Below are 16,387 nucleotides of genomic sequence, written 5' to 3' on the forward strand. Positions count from 1 at the left end.
ACTCCCTCTCCTAGAGTTCTATAATGATTTTTTTTTGCAATAAAAAGAAATCAGGGGCGCCTGGTTGGCTCAGTCATTAAGCGTCTGCCTTCAGCTTGGGTCACGATCCTGGAGTCCTGGGATCGAGCCCCGCATCGGGCTCCCTGCTCGGCGGAAAGCCTGCTTCTCCCTCTCTCACTCCCCCTGCTTGTGTTCCCTCTCTCGCTGTGTCTCTCTCTGTCAAATAAATAAAATCTTTATAAAAAAAAAAAAAAAAAAATCAATGACAAATTTTTTAACATTTAAGATTACACCTAAAACTTAAATGACGTTTTTGATAGAAGGAAAAAAATTAGGTATAATTGATTTCAAAACCAAAAACTGATGTATCAAAAAGCCAGTGGGACAGATTCTGCTAGATTAGTATATAAAAATATACACCCACTTGATAGCTATAAACTGGACATTTGTAGAGGTGCCAAACTTCTGAAACAACCAGAAACTAGAATCATTACTAATGATTCCAGAAATCAAGATTTAATACAATTTCACAAAAAAACAAAGCTTTCTCAAACAATAAAAATCTAGTCCAAGTCAGGAAATAAAAAGTCATCCAACTTGGCTCTCTCTACTATAATCACCAACCCCATCTCAGCTCCTCCCTCCACTCTTCTCTTTTCAGGATAGCCTGACTACTGAACAAATTAAGTGAAAGAAGTATGACAAAACATCCCCCTACTTAAGAAACACTTACTATGTAAAATAAAAGATACCAGGAACCTCAGAATAGTGGAGTAAATCCAACCCTCAGCCATTCTGGATGGGAGAGGAGGATAAAAATATAAAATCTCAGTGAATTTGAACACTTACTTTTAGCCAATAGTTTTAACTAGCTTTCTACCAAACTGCTAAGAACATGTAACAACATTAAGAAAATAGAAACATGGCCTCTAGCTCACTGATGGAGAAAACCCCTCTACTTGCAGTTGGGTTACAGGCAAAGTGGCTTTTGTCAGGGTTTTTCTACACAGTTCCTGTTGGACTAGAAGAAAGGTAGAGGTGTGGATGACTCAGCTAATAACAGTAGCCATAAAGAGTAATACATAACTATACACTAAGCCAAATATTATCTAACTTGTTCTGTCCAATAGCATTTCTAATGGCACATAAAGATATTTATAAAACAACTGTAAGAAATTCCTACCTGAACTCACCACGATAGAACTTCTGTAAGGCTTCTGGGAAGGAATGTGTGTATCGAACAGGAAGACATAAATGACCCTCAGACCTTTAATAAGAGATTTGTAGTGTGTAAAGGGAAGAAAAAGGAAAAAAGAAAAAACTTAATTCAAAAGGTATCACTAAACTACAAAAACCAGACATGAAACTATAAATTTCTGTTCTATACTTCATTTTTTTTACAACAAAATTTTCTGTACTTTCAGTAAGACAAAAAGACCAAATAGAAATAGTGGTTTTACATCCAGCTTCAATGCCATCATACACACTACTGAAGTTTCCACATCACAGTGAAACTAAAAATAACAGCACGTTTGCCACCGATTGATTACCCTACAAAATTATCTAATGGTATAGTGGTATTTCCACCCTACCTTTAAATGATTTAACTATAAACTATGGGCAAGTCACTTTAGCGTCAGCTTTCTCATCTCTAAAAGGGTGATAAAACCACTAATCTCAAAAGGTTATTCTGAGGAATCACACTATATGTGAAAGTAAACCATAAATCCCTTTTAAATATCATTTAAGACATTCTAAGTCATAAAGAGAAATCATAAAGCTAATCCAATCCAATCCTTCATTTATTCAAAAAATACATATGGGTGAACTTCCTTCAGGAAGTTAAGAGCTTGACATAGAAGACAATTTTTTTTTTAAATTGCAAATTACAAAGTGTTAACATTGCCTATAGCTGATATAGGAAGATGAGAGAACATAGCATCTAACACCCAAAGGTGTCCAGAAAGTTCAATCATCATCATTTACATGATGCTTTGATCTTGAAGGAAAGGTTGAGAGAAGACTTGGCAAAACAAACTCTTAATAACTATACATTAACTTGTAAGCGTGAAGAGCAGAAAAAAAGGCTTTTACAAATTTGTGATAGATCAATTTCTTTATCTGTGAGAATCAACACTGAAATTAAGACTAGACCCTGCCTAAGTTTTTTAATTTTTATATTCACTGCAACACTTTTACACAATGCTAAGTATATAGAGGGCATCAACAGTCATTTGATAAAACAATACCTGCTAGGGTCAAATACAGGTCTACAACACCCAAGAGAGAACAATCTCTCAGGAGATTAGAGTCAGATCTCAGCCAGGGCTGTCAGCACCTGAAGGCTTGACTTGGCCTGAAGGATTCACTTTCAATGTGGCTCACTCATAGGCTGGCAAATTGGTGTGAGCTATTTGCAAGATGCCTCAATTCTTCCCCATGAAAGCCTCTCCAAAGGGCTGCTTGAGTATCCTCACATCATGCCGGCTGACTTACCCCAGAATGAACAATCCAAGAGACTAATACAGAAGCTGTAATACCATTTATGACCTGGCCTTGGAATCCACACACTGTCATACCATATTCCACTGGTCACACAGGCCAGCCCTGATTGAATACAGAAGCAGGGAGAGAACCACATAAAGGTGTGAATGCTAGGCAGCTACCTTGGAGGCTAGCTACCACATGCCTTCTATCCCATTTTAATTATTAAGCATTCAAGTGTCATAATTATTTATTGGGTTCAATAAACTGAATGCAGAATACAGACAAGACAAACCGAAGTTATATAATTAATTTAGATGAGTCCATGTAAGTGAACCATCTTAAAAGGGTACCCTCCAGCCCAAGTCAAGCCTTTAGGTGCCTGCAGCCCCTGCTTACTATAACCTCATGAGAGAGCTCAAGCCAAACCACCCAGCCAAGCTCCTGAATTCCAGATACACAGAAACCATGAGAAATAATAAATGATTATTATTGTTTAAGCCCTTAAGTTCTGGTCTGATTTGTTATGCAGCATTTGATAACTAATATAGAGGAGAGGAAATTTAAGCTGAACATTAACTTCTGGGCTTATTTAAGGCTTGTGAGTCACCAGAGTACTTAAGAAAAAGAAGTCAAGCAACCTGAATTACCAAACAAGCTAGGAGGCTTAATACACTGTTGGCCTGGAGACAAGAAGAAAAACCAAAGGACTTCTAAAGCCTACTCTTCTAGGTAGAAATTAGAGATGCAATACTGCCTGCTTACCAGTTTCAAAATTCCCACAAGTTTATAGGAGTATTAAGCCAGCTTTTTGAAGGAAAATGTATTTCAACGAACTATATAAAATGTGATCACTAAAGAATCTCTTAATGATATAAAATTATGCCATTAAGAAGTTCTAAAATATAAACACATCAACACTGAAGGCAATCAAAAAATAATTATTGAACGAATGATCTCAATTACTTATACTCAAGTAATATTTACTCATCTAGGTTGGGATCCTAGCCCTACTCCCTAAGATCATTTAATCACTCATTTCAAAGGTTGTTTATGGACTAGGTATAATACTGTAACAGTGACAGAGGAGTTAAAATACAAATTTATAGTCTAATGGAAGAGACAACAACCAAGCAGAAAATATGGTCTACAGAAAATTATAGTCAGAGCCCAGGAGAGGCACCAGTCTTCAATGAACAATTTACACAACTACACAACTGAGTAAGTGGTATAAGGGCACTGGAGGCAAAAGCATGTATAAAGGCATGAAAATGATATGCACCTTCTGGAGAACTCTTTCACTTATTCTTTCACATCCTACTGTTTTAAGTATCAACAAACCTCCTCACCAGAGGAAAAGCCTCCACCATGGTGTTAGCAGATGCTCATACCTGACATTTGCTCTTAAGGACAGCCATCAGAGTGGGTGGTGGAGGAATTGGGTGAAGGTGGTCAAAGGTAAAAACTTCCAACGCTGGGTTGTAACAATTCAACATAAGGACTGTAGTTAATACTTCTGTATATTTGAGTTATTAAGAGTAGATCCTAAGAGCTCTCATCACAAAAAAAAACAAAAACACTTTTTTTTCATATGAGAGGATAAATGTTAACTAAGTTTCCTGTGGTTATCGTTTCACATTAGGTGTAAGTTATTCTGCAGTACACCTGAAATTTATGCAGTCTGTATGTCAGTTATAGCTCAACAAAACTGGGCAAAAAATGCAATTCAAAAAAAAAAAACCAAAAAAAACAAAAAACAGCCTTAAGAAGAATCCTAGCTGTTCCTAGAGGGACTTTAGTAATTTTTTCTTAACTGAAGAAAGTATAGTGCCTACGAGTAAATGAGGATCAGTGAAACTTAAAAAGCAAATAGGCAACAGATGGTGAAAGATCATACTATTATACTAAGGAATTGGCAATGTATTCTGAAGGTCATGGAAAAACCCTAAAAGATTTTAATTTAGAAGTAGATACGATCAGATTTGTACTTCGGAAAGACCATGAAGATAAAGTGTAATGGATGGGTTGGAACGAGCAAGACTGGAAGCTATTACAGTAATTTAAACAACAAATTATAAAGGCCTATGTTCGGTAGCAGTGAGGATGGCAAGAGATGGACTCAAAGATAAGATCCCAAGAACTTAGCGCTAGAGCCATAGACCAATGTGATAAAGGGGGTGAGGGGCGAGTGGTCCCAGCTTCAGCACAGATTATGATTCCATTCATCAAGTACGGTAGAGGAAGGGAAAGGAAACAGTTTCATTTGTAGACATGTTGCCCTTTTTTTTTTTTTTTAAGTAGGCTCCATGCCCAACGTAGGACTTAATTAAACTCATGACCCTGAGATTAAGAGTCCCATGCTCTAAGACTGAGCCAGCCAGACATGTTACATTTTTAATGCCACTGGATACTTAGGACAGTATGGCTAGAATAGCATGAAGAGAAAAATAACAGGAGAAAAGGACACCGAATAGTCAGGGACCAGAAAATGTAGTGTCTTGTATGTCATTGTTAAGGTGACCAACTGTCCCAGTTTGCCTGGGACTGACATTTTCCCAGGACATGAAACTTTCAATGCTAAAACTAGGAAAGTCCCTGGCAAACCAGGTGCATTGGTCCCCCTAGTCAGAGTAAAGAATTCGATTTTATCCTGGGTTAGATGGGGAGCCACCATAAAATTCTGAGCAGAGAAGTCACATAATGTTATCAAACTTTCATAAAATGATGACTCTGGCTGCAGTGGGAAGAGAATGTAAATAAGGATAAGAGTGGAAGCAAGATCAATGTTGCCTATAAATATTTTGGAGTCACCAGGATTTAAGTTCAACTACAGATATTAATATTAATATTAATTAATTAATACTGGAGACAGTATAAAAAGTTAGAGAAAAGTTAGAGAAAGATGGCCCAGAAGATAATATGTGAAAACACCATTATTTAAGCAGTGACTTAATATAACATCCTTCAAAAGAGACAAAGAAGTAGCCACCAGAATAGGAAGAAGGTTGGGGGTGGGGGGGAATGTTATAAATGGCAAAGAAGTACAGATGCAACCAAGGAGCAAAAATTTCCCAGAAATCAAGTAAGACAAGGACTGAAATGTTCAGTAAGTTCAGTAACCAGGACATTACTGGTAAGGCAAAAAGAATGTCAATGAACCGGTTGGAGGCAATCCAGAAAAGATGGCAAAGATGGCAAAACAGTAACTTAAGGAAGTGGAGATCCCAAGCTTGGGGGTAGAGACGAAGAAAAAGAGTAACAGCCAAGAGAGAGACACAGGGTAAAGGATTTATTAAATTTTCTTAAAAGAGGATAGTCCTGAACAAGTTTATAGCCTCAGAGGAAGCATGCTGGAGAGAGGGGAAGAAAGGGAACAAATAACAGAACAAAATTTTGTTTCAAAGCCAGGGAAAAGTTGCAAAGTCCAATGATTTCCAATTCCTTTATGAGGTAAGAGAAGGCAAATGCTGAAGGAGGAAGGGTAAGGAAAGCAAGGAGCATACAGAAGTTAAAATAACCTTGAAGTAGCTAGTACAGAGAATAGGGAAGAGAGAGGAAGACCTGAGCCTGGGGCGCCTGGGTGGCTCAGTTGTTAAGTGTCTGCCTTCAGCTCAGGTCATGATCCCAGGGTCCTGGGCTTGAGCCCCATGAGAAGCCCGCTTCTCCCTCTCCCCCTGCTTGTGTTCCCTCTCTCGCTATCTCGGTCAAATAAATAAATAAAATCTTAAAAAAAAAAAAAAACGAAGACCTGAGCCACACAGAAAGTTTTTTTTTTTTTTAACAACTCTGAGGATCTAGTTCTAAGTGCTAGAAATGACAAACTGGAAGTAAATTTGGGCCCAAACAAGCCACCAAGCTTAAGTTTCTATTTTTTTCCCCCCAGATGGCCTCAGCAGTGCTGATGAAGGAATAAAAAGGATGACAGACTGATGTAGGATTGAGCAGAAAGACAGTGGTACAAAATGTTTAAGAAATTTGTCAAGAGGGGCGCCTGGGTGGCTCAGTTGGTTAAGCATCCAATTCTTGATTTTGGCTCAGGGTTGTGAGATGGAGCCCCGCATGGGCTCTGCACTAGGCATGGAGCCTGTCTCTCTCTCCCCCTCCTCACATGTGCACTCCCTCTCCAAACGGGGGAGTGAAGGGGAGGGGAGGGGAGGGGAGGGGAGGGGAGGGGAGGGAGGGAGGGAGGGAGGGAGGGAGGAAAGAAAGAAAGAAAGAAAGGAAAGAAAGGAAGGAAGAAGAAAAAAAAGAAAGAAAAAAAGAAAATTAAGTTTGTCAAGAATGTGAAGTGAGGGAAAATTAAGAAAATAGAGGGGTTCAACACACTGAAAACCAAAGGGCAGATTTAGCAGGATTGAGGGAATAAAACTGCGGTTAAAGGTAGGAGGCTGTGGTCAGAGTGGAATTAAGATTTGAGAGATGGGGCAATTCTAGATGATCATAAAGTCCAGGTATGCTCATGGCCATGGGTGGCTGGAATAGAATGATGCTAAATGTCAGTGAAGCTGAGGAAAGAAAAAAAGAAGTGATGACAGGGTTTGGTCTCTTCATTAAGTCAATGAAGTCACCCAGAAAATCAGCAGAGGCATAACCAGGAATGTAGATGAGAGACATAAGGAAGGACAGAAGACGGGGCATTAACTCATGCCTCTTCGGCAATACAAAAGGTCACCAGTACCCAACTAGGTCAAGGGCTCAGGTCTATTCTGCCAAAAGGTACTACTCCCAGACTACCTAGGAAGTCCAATGTGAAGACTCGTCAATCCCATATCATAATTTTCTACCACCAATGGTAGCTAAAACGCGTATCTATTTCTCATGCCTGAGCTATACATGAGAGCTAGGTCCTTGAAAACCACCACATAGAAGAAAATTCTACTGAAAGTAGAAACGAATTGTACATGCCTCAATTGCATCTCTAAAATGTTTCTGGAACACGGTTCTAACATTCATGATAACCAGGAGCAATGATCCTTCCACTTAAACATCATGCACCACAGTAAACGCCCTGCAGCAACAGAGCACAGCAGTGTGACTACGGTGGAGAAAATACGGAGCTCCCCAAATTTAAGACTTATCAGAAATAGATATTATGCAATGCAAAGCAAAGAATAACTGTATGTATAGCACACACATACCAAACAAAAAGAACATGTTTTTCCTTACCGTTCTGGATCAGTGTTTACTCCAATAACTGGTTTAAGTCTATCTAAGACCTTACTTGCTGCCAGGAGCATCGTGCCATCACCTAAAGGACATAAGACATAACCAGATTTGTTACAAAACTAGTTTTTAACATCATTTTGAACACAAGTCCTTTTGTTTTAACAATCACACTCCTACTCCAACCTGCTGACCACCAGTCCATTCCACTTCCTTTCTACCCACTATCCCTAATTCAGGATTTCTCAACAGTGGCAAGACCAACATTTTAGGCCGGGTAATTCTTTGTTGGGGGGTGCCGGGGGGGGGAGGGCTGTCCCGTGCATTACAGGATGTTTAGCAGTATCCATGACCTCTACCTGCTAGTTGCCCGTAGTAGCCCCCCAGCTGGGAACCACTGTTCTAATCCTATCATTCTACTAACCAAATCTCTTTCCTTCTGTCATAACATCAGTCCAAATTCATACATTATTTTAATGAGAATACATCCAAAAAAGTGTCCAGTGCAGATTTTTCTAACAAATGCTATCAATTTAAAGCTTTGACAACAATGTCCACTTACTTAATAATAAAGCTCAGGAAAGACAGCTGTAAGTATATTGGAGCCAGAGTGGGATGGAACTTATCTAATCTCATTGAACTCTTAAACAATTTCAACTCTTTTTTTAAGACTGGCATAACTAAATCAAAATACAGTTACAACTCATCTTTTGAATATTTGAAGTCAAATGCACACCTTAAATATACAAAAAGAAATAGACACAGAACCTCACAAATAACATCATTCACTAAAAAAGTGAAATGTTATATATAGCAGATATTTTAAATCTTATCCTAAAAATCCCAAAATGCATCTTGTGGTAGGATTCTGAAGGCTTCATTACAGCTAGACCACAGGTATCTGGAAATGATAGTAAAGAGCATTTCCGTATTCCAACATCTTTACCTCTGTAAAACTATTACCTCCTGCAGCTATGACAGCGTCTGCCCATCGAACAATCTCTTCATCATATTCTCTCCTCTTTACTAGACGAACCTCAATTCCCTCATTCCTAAGATAAAAAAGTAAAAGTTATATAAAATGTCCACTAGTAACATGAAGGATGTTTTGAGGCAGGTTACTCCAATGATGTAAAATAACCAAACTTGTTTTATAAACAAATTTATGTTTAGTTTTGCAAGGTTAACTTCATTTTCATTTATTTAATTACAATAGCCAATTTACTATGGTCAGGAAGCATATGAATAAACTGAAAGTTAATGACTATCCAAAATCTCTACATGCTTCAAAAACATCTTGTTTTTGCCCCTGACAAATAGCAGTATCAATAGATTAGAATTTCATTTCATTTTCTCTATTCCTCTGATGCTAAAATTCACTAATACAAAAATGGTCAAGAAGTGTAACATCTCAAGAGACTTTTTAATTATAAAAGCAAACAGTCATTATTTTAAATCCAACAAATATTCATTGTCAGACACCAAAACAGTGACTAAAATACTTCCTACTTTGCATGTTCTCACACTGATTCTCTTATATACATATAAACTTATTCACTGACTGCATTAATAGAATTAACAGAAGTTCCTATAATTTTTAGACATTCAAAGAATATTTTAATGAACACCCATAAAATCCAGTATTTAATAAAATATTACACATACAGTTGAAGCCTAATGTATACAGAATTCTCTCTGTAGAATAGGCACTTCTCAGACCAAATATTAACTGAAAATGTGTGAAATTTTCAGAGTACAATAAAAATTTCCTCAGAAACACTATAATATCGACTCCATTAACCAAGATATAATTTTCTGAAAATGATTTTATAATGGCAATCTTTACTAAAAATCTCAGGATCACCTGCTAGTAAAAATAAAAACTGGAAGTCCTGAATACAAAAGCCCATCAAAGATCCAATCCCATTAACTTACCGTAAACTATCTAGAATATGCTCTACATTTTTGGTGTGAATATGATGTCGTTCAAGTAGTCCACTGTAGCTAGAGCCTTTCAATGCAAGCTGTATCAAGATAAAACAAATTCTGTCTCATTACATGACATGTATTACACATTATAACATATCTCTTTAAAAAAACCCTATAAAAAATATAATGGTTTAAGGCACATTTTTATGACTACAAGTTTAAACTGAACGAGAAAGACTGATTTCAGAAAATCATAATTTGGTTTCAATACCAAATACAGCATTAAGTTTCCTGAATCATGTAGTTAACAGGATCTCAAAATTTGCTTATTTTTCAACTTGAGGGTTTTTTAATGGATTTTTAACACATCGCATGTGGCTACTTGAAGACCAAAGACAAACTAGTATTTTAGAAAGCAGTTAGATGACCTTTGTTCCACTTGGATTTGCAGCTCTCTTCTGTTCAGATTTATGAACTCTATTTGGAATTTACCCCACGCAATCCAAACAAAGGCCGGGTTAGCTCCCTGAAATTGGATAACTTCTAGATATAAAGACATATATCCTTCAAGAATTATCTTTCCTAGTCCACTGGAGTGACATTTTTACAATGTCACTACTTTACCATTAATAATTCTCCTTTTAAAGTATATGTCTTCGAAATAATCCATAAAGTAAAATGTTGAGAGAGAAGTTCAGACATATCCTCAATGCATATCCGTTTAATCAACTAGGAAATTTGTCCAGTAGAGTGAATGTAAGAATTAAAAAGCATGTTATTTCTTTCCTTCTCCAACTTCCCTTATACCTTGCCTCTTGATGACACAATATCAGTTTTTCAAGTACCTGTCCAAAATACAATCTTAAACATATTCTTTTGTTTTAGATTATTACTGAATTGTAAAGTAAAACCAAATTTTAGATAGCATCCTTAATATGTATTTTACATATTAAAAATTTTATAAAAATAACAAGACATGGAAGATACATATATAAAGAAAATTTAAAATATATATAATCTTATTGTCCCAGGACAGTTTATGTTAATATTTTGATATCTACCTTTCCAGTCTTTTGTTTATGAATATAGGGTTAAGAGTTTTAAAATAGTTTTGTCCTCACTCTATAATCTAAAGGGAAATGTGTGTTCCTCAAAAGGGGAGGTGAAGACACATTTGGCTATTTGATAATTAATACATAGATGTTAACTCACAAAGATACACTAGATCAGATAATCTGTACAACACTTTGACATCTAGACATAAGCTTCATATTTAGACAGATCATACCAACATCAAAAATATTTTTTAAAGGAAAGCAGTGACCAAGGTCATAATTAGATAATCCTTCATTTAATTTAAAAAAGTCAACATACAACAGGTTTGAAAAACTATTTTAAGACTAGAATTTCTGAATATAAATGAACATAGCATTAACATTCAGATTACACTACCATTAGCCAATTACAAATTAACTAAAACTGTACTAACCGTCTCTCAGTAAATATGGATCACAATGCTCTTCATCTCTACTCTCTCCCTGGGGATCTCTAGCTTCAAGGCTTTCCGTGCGAGAGCTGTATGCAGAGGACTCCCAACTGCTAACCCTAGCCTCTCTTTAGGGCTCCAAATAAATGTATCTATCAGTGTATCTGACATCTTTCTCTGGATATCAACAGGAATCTCAAACTAAAATACTCAGTATCAAACTCCTGACTTTTCTAACAGATTAGTTACCGTGGTATATTATTTTGTTACAGTAATTACCTCTCATGAGCCCATTTCAAGAGTGAATATGTAGCTAGAAATTGAGCTCTAAAAAATTAAATTCATTCGTTCAAATATTTGAGTGCCTACTCCTGTATTAGTTTAAACATTAGTTGAGCTCAATCAAATGTATTTAATGGGGCACTGAAAACTGCCAAGGACAATGAGAACTAACTCAAATGTATAAGAAGTCTATTAGAATAGTTTCATCAAATGTACTGCTTCTAACCTGCTATAAATAAAACTTAAGGGTAGCTGGTCCTCAATTTCCTGCCCAGATTTTTATCTTATGTTCTAATTTGTGGTTTGGACAATACAGAACATGTATCCAGGAATACAGGACATAAACCTTTATGTACGATAACTGTAAATTCTAGTCTGGTGGTTCAGAAGCTTTTGTGCTCACTTCCTGGCTCTCAGCAAACTCCAGAAAATTAAGATTACTCAGCAGTTGAGGGTTAGGAAACTGTGCTTTGAGATGGTGAAGGGGGTTTGAATTTGTGGAGAAAATAATTTTGGAGCACTAACAAAAAACTTCCAAGTTTTCCATGATTTTAATAAGTTTTGCTAGCAACACTAAAATTCCTAAATTTCCAAACCTAAATACAAAATTCATTTAGCATCGGAATACTTAATATATTGGGGCAGAAATGTCATTTCATAAATTCTATTCCCACTTAAATGCTTCTTGTGAACTAATTCTCTTATAACTCATGTTCAATACATTTATTTAGAGAATACAAGTTCTTATATTAATTATTTTCTTTAAAGATCTAGATGGCTAGGCTAATAAGCTTCATTAACATGGACTGGCTAAACTAGGCAAATACAAGATAAGGCATTTTATAACATTCAGATTACACTACCATTTAGTAAATGCATCACTTAGTAAAAGCATCAATTAGAAAGTCTTAAATCACTATTCAACTGGCTTGTACAGTTTTTAAAGTTTTCTTTTATACTCAAAGACTGGTAAGAATTTCTAGCTATCCCTCTGAAAATAACAAGACCTCAAAGATTTAACCGTACTTTAATCAAAAACACAAACACATTCGTTACGTCTTACAATGAAGAGGTTAGAGAAATTACTGAAATTTAAAACACATTCTCAATTCTGCAATGCTACACCACCAGTATTAGCAACAAAGTTTTAACATGCTTTTTTCCAAAAAAAATACTGTTGATGTGCATTAAAAAAATGATTATTCACCAGAATACTTGGAAAAAGATTATATATATATATGTATATATATATATATAAAATACAGATTATATATATTATATAGAAAAAAGATTATTCACCAGAATACTTGGAAAAAGCAATATGAATCTAAAAGATCTATAGTCTGACACATTTCAGTGAAAGAGCAAAAAAGAGTTTCATTCAAGCAACAAGAGTTTCTCCTACAAAATTTACAAAAGCCAACATCACTTCTCCCCAGGTACCTCCAAAGTTAAGATACAACAAAGCATGAAAGGAATAAGGGAGGATTCTGAACCAACAAAAATTTGCCTACCTTAAGGTTAGATGTGATAGGCTATTTCCTATATGATCCAACCACTTTTATTAAAATATCATAGATATTTTTACTTGACCAAAACTGAGTTTATTAGAAATACAAATTTTTAAGACTTGTTTTACTAGTCAGTTCAATATTACTACTTTGTACTCTATGTACTAATTCACATGAAAACTCAATTATGGAAGGAAATAGGTCTTTTTAAATTTAACACATAAGAAATGCACAAACTTTCTGAGACAATGACAATTTGGTACATAAACTCACGGGCCTAATTTAAGCACTCTTAAAAGCATACCCGCTTAACTAAATGGTACAATGAGTGTTAATTCAGAATTGCCTTAAAATGATTAGTAACACCTCGTCAACAGCTAGAAAGTATACTATTCCACCTAGCATGATTAGGCCTGGTACAGTGAAGCCTAAGTATTTCTTTAGCTATATTTGGCATTTATCCTGGATCATTTCAGTTTCACTCTCCCTTCTCCCAGGTGCTTACCTTTACTTTCTCCATCATTCTCTTTCTACTTCTTGCATTCCTCTTTTTATTCTTTTTACCTACTCCTTCATATGTTGGGGTTGCTCAAGGTTCCATCTTCATTATCTGTTCCCACTTCATTTTCCTTGAGTTACCTCCCCACTCCAGGGACTTGATCTCCCAAGTACGCACCAGTAACTATGAAATATATACTGTCAGCTCATGCCGTTGTCTTGAGCTATAGGCTCAAATTTTCAAAGGCCTACATTAAATCCCCCCACTGGTAGATCAAGTACCTCTCCCCAAAACCATCCAAATCCAATGACATATCCCTCCTTCAAATTTGCTCTTCTCATCTTAGTCCCATATATCAGTTAACAATACTTATATAATCAACAGAATAAACCCAGATGTCCCCTTAAATTCTTCCCTCACACTCAATCTCCATTGCCAGTCAGTGGCAAAGTACAATAAATACACCTGTAAACTGCTTCTCCAATCTGTCCTCCGCATTCATGCTGCCACCGCTTGACTTCTGGACAACATCAACTCTTATCTGGTCTCATGCAATAGCCTGCTCCCAGGACTGCTAACTACTTCCTTCAGTATTTATTTCCCATTTTGCCAACCTAACCACCACCACCAGAAGCCTGCTTTCATACTAGTCCCAGAATGCTAAAGTCTCAGAAAAATTGACCCTCCACTCCACTCTTACGGGGAAAGAGAGTAGGACTGACAGTTGTATTCTCCTGCTAAAAAAGACTGAAAATTACTAGGACATAAAGCCAACGCCTGCATATGACATTTAATATCTTTATAAGGTAGAGCCTACCTGTTTAGCTTCTATCTACTTATTCTTGAAGCAATGATTTCCAAACTGCCCTTAAAATGGCTGTCACATCAATTTATTGATCAATTTATTGATCACGACCCACATTATTATTAAGAAAAAAATAAACTCAGGGCGCTTGGGTGGCTCAGTCAGTTAAGCATCTGCCTTCGGCTCAGGTCATGGGATGGAGTCCCGCATCAGGCTCCTGGTTCAGCAGGGGGCCTGCTTCTCCCTCCCTCTGCCTGCCTGCCTACTTAGTGATCTCTCTGTCAAATAAATAAATAAAATCTTAAAAAAAAAGAAAAAAGAAACTCTACTACATGTTAACTGGCTCAATTGTTTCATGTTACCTTTTATTTCAAATGAGTATATGTACTTAGTCATGATGTAAAATTTTTCTGTAGATTACAGTCAAAAACATTTAAGTTCTTTTTGTTGGCAAAAAGATTAACTTCCCCCTGTCCTGCCGGTACTATTCTCTCCCATTCACATATAAATTCTTCCTTATTCTTTAATATTTAATTAAAATATCCTGAACTTAAAAGATATCATTTCACGCTCATCACATTGGCAAAAATATAAGTGTCTACATCAAGTGCCAACGAGAACATGGGGAATCAGGGAGCTGTTCAATGCTTACAGAAATATTATTTGTACTTCTAATTGCATTTTTTTAATAAAAAAACTGGAAACAATCTGAGCTGAAGGCAGACGTTTAACGACTGAGCCACCCAGGCGCCCCAAAACTGGAAACAACCTAATTATCCAAACAATGTAATACTAGACAGCACTTAAAGTGAATTAACACATATCAAATAAGTTTCAAAACCAATAGTAAGGAAAGCAAGTTTCTAAAGAACAAGCGCACAATCTAATGAATATATAATTGATGTAACTTTTTTAAGACACACAAAACAATAGTATGCTTTTTATGGACATGGTCATATTAATGTATAACATAAGCATGAGAAAGATTTTATATATATATGTATATATACACATATATACATATATATATAAATACACACACACACACATCTATAACAGCTGCAGGCTAGTGGTTACCTCTAGGGACACAGGGAGGGAGAAAAGGTGGAAGGATAGGGCTTAGTTATAACAATTCCTTTAAAAATATTTCAAGCAAATGTGGCAAAATATTAATATCTGTTAAGGCCCAGTAGTTGGAGATATAGGTGTCTATTCTGAAAGTTTTCTATGTGGTAAAAATATTTCATAACTGAAAATCTAAACTTTAAAAAGATCACTAGAAAGTCTACTTAAAAGTTGAAAAAATTCAAAGGTCTTTTCCCCTTTCATTCTTGCCCTTCCCCAAAAATATTCTCTCCCTTCTCTGTATTCCCATGGACCACTTATAAACAGTTATAACACAATTTAATATATTTTCCCCAAACATTTGGGAACTCTTTTTATTCACCTGTGGTTCCCCAGAACCTAGCAGGATGCCCACTTAGCAAGTGCTCAATGAATGGGTTGACGAATAGATATTCAAAAGTGACACTTTAAAACAAATTAAGTTAACCAACAAAGTTCACGAATGTTGGCAACAGTGACACTGTATGCTTGTATTTTTAAAGATCATAGTTTTTATTATTATTTTCTCCACTACAAAAATACTTCTTAAAAGAAAGTAAAAAAATTCAGAACTGTCACTTCCTCCAAGAGATTGGCTTAAAAACAACAACAAAAACTACATAAGCAAGAGTTAAATTCAACAAATCTTCAGTTCCTTTAGCAGTCTATTTTATAAAGGAACCTACTTTGAAGTAACCAAAGCAGTACCATTTTAGGTACATAATTTAATAAATAATAGTGGCATTTACATAATGACCATTATTGTGGCTGAAAAATTAGAATTATGCTGCTTTAAATTATGTAAATTATAGATTAAAAAATTATGTAAAGCTAAAAATCATGTAAGCAAGGAAAAGCAGACATTATTATACCTATTTCAAAGTCAGAGGCTGATAAATAGAGGTTAGGTTACTTGCTTAAGTTTATAAAGCTAATAGACTGGTGCCAGGATCAAAACTCCTATCTCCTGCTCTTAATCCAGGACTTGCCCACCACACACGCCTAACATTCCTACATTAGCTATATATTTCACTCCTGCTTGAGAACTGTAAATACTCATTAGGGCACTAAGGCTCAATTTTAATGATTAAGTTACACAGGCCAAGAACTATTCTGTTCCTATG

The 16,387-nt window shown here is 36.0% G+C and overlaps 1 protein-coding gene across 6 annotated transcripts in view; it reads right to left on the reverse strand.

The window, feature by feature from the left end:
* The window catches only part of NADK2 (NAD kinase 2, mitochondrial), a 42,643-nt gene that overhangs the window by 20,052 nt on the left and 6,204 nt on the right, over positions 1-16,387 (reverse strand). For 5 of the 6 annotated variants that reach the window (XM_032415233.1, XM_032415231.1, XM_032415232.1 and 2 more), the window contains exons 2-5: positions 9,583-9,671; positions 8,611-8,699; positions 7,651-7,732; positions 1,184-1,267 (exon numbers count right to left, since the gene is read on the reverse strand). In XM_032415233.1, coding sequence (XP_032271124.1) covers positions 1,184-1,267; positions 7,651-7,732; positions 8,611-8,699; positions 9,583-9,671 — 344 coding nt within the window. Of the gene's footprint in view, positions 1-1,183; positions 1,268-7,650; positions 7,733-8,610; positions 8,700-9,582; positions 9,672-13,360; positions 14,281-16,387 lie in introns of those variants that run through there. The other variant, XM_032415234.1, reaches the window with a different exon arrangement.

The sequence above is a fragment of the Phoca vitulina genome, unplaced genomic scaffold (genome assembly GCF_004348235.1).
Source record: "Phoca vitulina isolate PV1807 unplaced genomic scaffold, GSC_HSeal_1.0 scaffold17, whole genome shotgun sequence".
Classification (NCBI taxonomy): Eukaryota; Metazoa; Chordata; class Mammalia; order Carnivora; family Phocidae; genus Phoca; species Phoca vitulina.